General features: G+C 41.9%; 1 protein-coding gene across 1 annotated transcript in view; it reads left to right on the top strand.

Annotated features, from left to right (window-relative positions):
• Positions 1–4,326, top strand: part of LOC138038823 (uncharacterized) — a 31,852-nt gene extending 27,526 nt beyond the window's left edge. Inside the window, exons 15-17 of the mRNA XM_068884889.1 lie at positions 575–649; positions 1,607–1,906; positions 2,963–4,326. Of these exons, the coding sequence (XP_068740990.1) occupies positions 575–649; positions 1,607–1,906; positions 2,963–3,099 (512 nt within the window). The 3' untranslated portion in view covers positions 3,100–4,326. The remainder of the gene's footprint in view (positions 1–574; positions 650–1,606; positions 1,907–2,962) is intronic.
• Positions 4,327–5,000: the final 674 nt, after the last annotated feature.

Below are 5,000 nucleotides of genomic sequence, written 5' to 3'. Positions count from 1 at the left end.
AAGAATTATTTTCAATTCACTGTAGGGTATCGAGGCTTGGTAGGCTAATTTGCACAAAAGAATTATAAATTGACCGCCATTTATGAATAAGGTCTATGACCGAGATGTTTGACCGGGACTGCGGAGAGCTTTAAAAATCCCTTGGGAATAATTGCGGTTTTATCCCCGCCCCCTCGTAAGGTCTTCCTCACCCTCCAGTCTTTTCCTCCCGTTTGAGATTTCAGTCTTCTAAAATATAAATCTTTGCCTTGGTTTCCTAGCTACGAAATTTGATGAGGGATTATTCTAGTCAGACTTATTGGATGCGGCATTTTTTACACCACTCATCTTGTCGTGTATTGTCGACTTTTAGATTGGCGGACGAGAATGACTGCTAGTATTTCACGAATTTGCCATTTTGATCATGCGCACCAGAAAAGATCTCGACTTCCATTGAAATCTAATGCGCATGGCAATAACTGAACCCCTTCTGGAAGTCGCTAATGGTGATATGGAATGCACGATGGTCCCATAATTGTTAGGTAGACTGTTGCAAATCCGTCTTCTTGAACTACTTTGTAACTTTACTTTGCAGCTGAATCAAATATGGCATCGCCGTCCCCCCCTTTACCTGAAGAACAAGCGTCGTATGAGAGAATGGAACGCAATGGTTAGTTTATCACTCTACTTTGGATCTCATTCCGTGGACCAATATGCATACTGTAAAGATGGAGCCTTGTGAAAACATTAACGTGAATGCAATTGATTCGCTGGGAAATTTTTTCAAGATCGAACTGAGATTTCAACTTACCGTTCTAAAGCGTTTCCCTGTCCATGTTTCTACTGTGTGCGATTCGTCGACAATAATAAACGACAATCTTTTGTGGAAGTTATGAGACTGTCCTTTCAGCACCTTGAGAAATGCCTGGTCCAGTGCATCATCATCGTCGTCGCTTATATCATCGTCATTATCGTTGAAGTGTCAATTGTTTAAACTGTCAAGCACTAATTGAGGACATCACAAATCAAATGATATGCTGCTTTTTTTAAATTTTTATTTATTTCAAATGTCGTTTTCTCAAATAAGCAGTACTTCTTTGAGAAAAAGACATCGGAGTACCCGCTGAAAAAGCCTCTCGTCTCTGAAAAAGGACCAACGAACTCCTGAAACAAGTCTGTCGCACATCGTTTGAAGATAGGTGCTGACACATCTTTTTTTGCCAACACTGCCCATGGTCATATCACGGTCACAAGTAGCAAATGAGCTATGCCGCCTTTAGAGCGGTTTTCAAATGAGTGTCGTGAAACCAAAACCAAAGTAATTATTTTGGGCAATCAAAAATGACGGAGACAATCCAGTAAACCAATCAAAACTCGAACTAATTACACGCAGCCGACGCAAAGCGCGGGAAAATGTGCACGCGCGAGCCACGATTGGTTTGGGTTTCACTTCTTATTGGTTGAAAAAGTGGCGCGAGAACTTTGAACCAATCACTGAGTGAAGTAATGCAAAACCAAAGCAATTCGACACTCAATTGAAAACCGCTCCATGTGCCCCAGCTAACATTTGATTTCCTTCATATGCTAATCGTCAACGCCAACGTGGATTGTATTTATATGATTATAGGTGTCTCCAGTGATCCGAGATTTGAAGAGCCAAAACCAACTCTACCCCCAAGGAAATCCTCTGATACTGTCCAAACTCGTCATGGCTATGAAAATCTTCCCAATAAAGGTCTTCCTCCGATAGAGCCCACGGGAGAAGGTTATGTTAATCTACCACCAAAGCCAGGAAGATCCCTCAGTGATGCCCCTGAACTCCCACCAAGGGCTCCAAAGCAAAGTAAGCTTGGGTATGAAAATTTACCGTCAAATCCAAGAGCTCTTCCTCAAACATTTGCGTCGTATCAGAATGTTACGCAACAAGGTATGTTCAATCAGTTATGTTCTTATCGATAGCTTTCAGCCAAGTGGTTTTATTCCATGATTCCAGCGCTGCATTTGATCTCCAGACTGCGTCTAGGAGGGAGAAGGTTGGGGTTTCTAACATAGAACTCGTGTGCATCTTTTGTGTTCTGCGGACGTTCGATCAGCATGAGAATGTATATTAGCGCGCAACAACCAAAAAAAACACGTACCCTTGTCTTTTCTTGTTGCGCTCTCACCTAGAAACTTTAGTGCCGATTTACACGGTGCGATTTTGGCGCATGCGACAAGCTTACGACCGGCCTACGTAAACGACAATCGTAAACGAGTTGTAAGCCTGTCGAAAGCCTGTCGTAAGTCTGTCGTAAGCCTGTTGCGGGCGACAAAACAGTACCGTGTAAATCGTCCCTTACACTCCAATCGAGTACTAAATCGTTCGGTACTACAGTCATAGACAAAAGTAGTTGAGAAGGTTATGTAAATGAACCGCATCAGAGCTGTATTTCAACCTGCTTCTGTTAAAGCGCAAAAGAAATAGTTTCCTATTCTCTTATGTAGCCCCCCTTCTCCCTATTCAATGTTGGAAAGTAACTCAACAATTTCCCACTAAAACCGTTCAGTTTTGCACATCATTGAAGGAGGGGGAGGGGAGAAAAGCAATGAAGACGTCAAAAGTGCAAACCTTCCTAACAGTTTTGTCTATGATTGTAGATCGACCGTTTCCCTTCAAACAAATTATTGGAATGATATTAAATATTACCACTCAGCGGAGGAGTTAAATCTGCCCTTCCCCTGATCGTAGTCAGCTTGTGATAAGCGTGGGACTTGAACCTGAAACCAGCGAATAAGAGTCCGGCGCTCCAACCACTCCTACGCTTTTTTTGCGCGCAACCAAAATTCAACAAGCCACCTCCACCCTCCCTGTTCGATCCAAACCTGCGCGCTCTACTCTCACTTGTATCAACGCCGAAAATCTGTCGCTCATTGGCCATTCCAAATTACATTTTCTTGTTTTTAGCCTCTGCGGGGCTAAATGTTGTTGATGTTCCTCTTGCAGCCGCCAGTCGGTATCCCACTGGAAATGTTTCGCCAACAAAACGCGATCCGCCTCAGATGAAGCGGGCATCAACCTTACCACCTCATATCCTGCAGAATACTTTGGGACAGATGAGTCTAAACGAAGGACCGTACTGAGAGCAACACCAAGTAGAAATATACCACAGACATCTTATATGGTCTGAGACACATATGCCATGCTCTTGGATTGGAAATGACATGTACTTAACTTGGTTTTTCATGGCACAGGTGTCAGAAGTTATGCCTTAATATTTGAATTGAATTTTTTATTCAATTACTATAGCGTATATTTTGTATAACCGTTCTCAAATGCGCGTTACATTAATGAGCAAGGACAGAAGTAATCGTGGAAAATATTTCGTGTTGAAGGAATGGAATATGGCGCCGCCTTTAAATCGAGCCAGTGGACAGAGAGGAAAGTTTGAAGCCGGGCCAATCGCATGTATTACTATTGCCCTAACTATTGGACCACGCCATATGCTTAATATAAAGGGTTTATCCCCCTATTCTGTATTGACAAAATATCACTGTTATTGTAGGTTTACTTAAGTGTGCAAACTATATTCAGCTTTCAGCATGACGTAAGATCACTTGTCAATCTGCCTTTCTGTAATATGCCACACTGGTCGGATAAAAAGACGATTTTGCCCGTTTGAAAGATTTTGTTAGGGATTATAAGCATTTATGTTTTTGGTAATATGAGAGAATTTTAAATTTGTGCAGCACTTTCATCAATGTACTTGCGTCGCTAGCAAGGACATTTGAATAAGTGCGCTGTGACCAATCATAACACGCGCAAGACAACCACCGAGAACCAATCAGAACTAGAGGCGAATGCACGCAACCAACCCGGTGCGCGGGAAAAATGCTTGCCTAGAGTCACTTCATTTATCCAATCGCAAAGCTTAAGGTAGGAGAAAAACAATCGCGAAATTTCTATCGACGCTCAAATAACGAACGCATCAACACAGTCATGGGACGCTTTTTATTGGGTTTGTTTCTATTAGGAGAAAGTTGGTTTTTTTCTTATGTCTCCTGGAGTTTTATACTAATCATCTCCAATGGGGAAAAGGTACTTAGCAATGTAAATGTGGTGTTAAAAGGGAAAACAGCTCACTTCCGGTTGCCGTCCGCGTCTCAAAAACGCGCGTTCTTAAGCTCCCTATTAAATAGCGCGCCCGGGTCGCTCACCTCGTAACTTGTATTAAAAGGTCGAGGTAAATTTTTAATGTATTTTTGAATTATTTTTGAAAGGTTATTGTATGTAGCAGTAGCTTTGAGCCAAACTGTGTAGCATCATTGTGTATCGTCATTAAACAACCTCACAATGCCTTCATTGATAAACGTGTTACTTATTATATCTCGTCTTTAAGCAACCTGGTTCGCATGGTATCCTGTCTCATCTTGGTGTGAGAGAGAACCGTGGAAACAAGTTTGGGCTGGACCCCAAACTAATTTCTGATGAAGAACTCTGTCCTTCTGCAAACATTTCTGTTTTTGCGGTAAAACAAAAGGAAAAGGAAGAAAAAGCTTTCATTTCCTGGCTGCCTGCCCTTTTTAACTTTCCAGGTAGCCAGGCCCCTCTCTCTGTCTCTATTGATATATAATTTTGCACAAGACATATTTCTACGATAAAGCTTGATGTTGCTGTCAACCTGAGTGGAAGTCAGCAGTCTTAGAGTGAAAGCTTATTTATGCACACCGTGAAGGGCTGACTCGGTTGTTGTTAAAAAAGTGGCTGGTGTGGTAGGCACCAAAACAATAGACCAATTTCGATATATTAAAGTTCAGTCCGAATCAAAAGGCATCATCTCGAGGCTCTGGGGAATAAACTCATACAAATCCTTATATTTATTCCGCAGAGCCTCGAGATGATGCCTTTTGTTTTGGACTGAATTTTAATATATCGAAATTGGTCTATTCACACCAGATTAAAAGAGGAAAGGTTGGTTTCCACGCACCTTCTTGGCTCCGGTAAATAACACCTACCACTTTTGGGAAGATATCGTTGACGTCAT

This window comes from Montipora capricornis, chromosome 2, assembly GCF_036669925.1.
Source record: "Montipora capricornis isolate CH-2021 chromosome 2, ASM3666992v2, whole genome shotgun sequence".
NCBI classification, from domain to species: domain Eukaryota; kingdom Metazoa; phylum Cnidaria; class Anthozoa; order Scleractinia; family Acroporidae; genus Montipora; species Montipora capricornis.
Note: the sequence above shows the minus strand (reverse complement) of the source record. Positions and strands in the feature narration are given on the sequence as shown.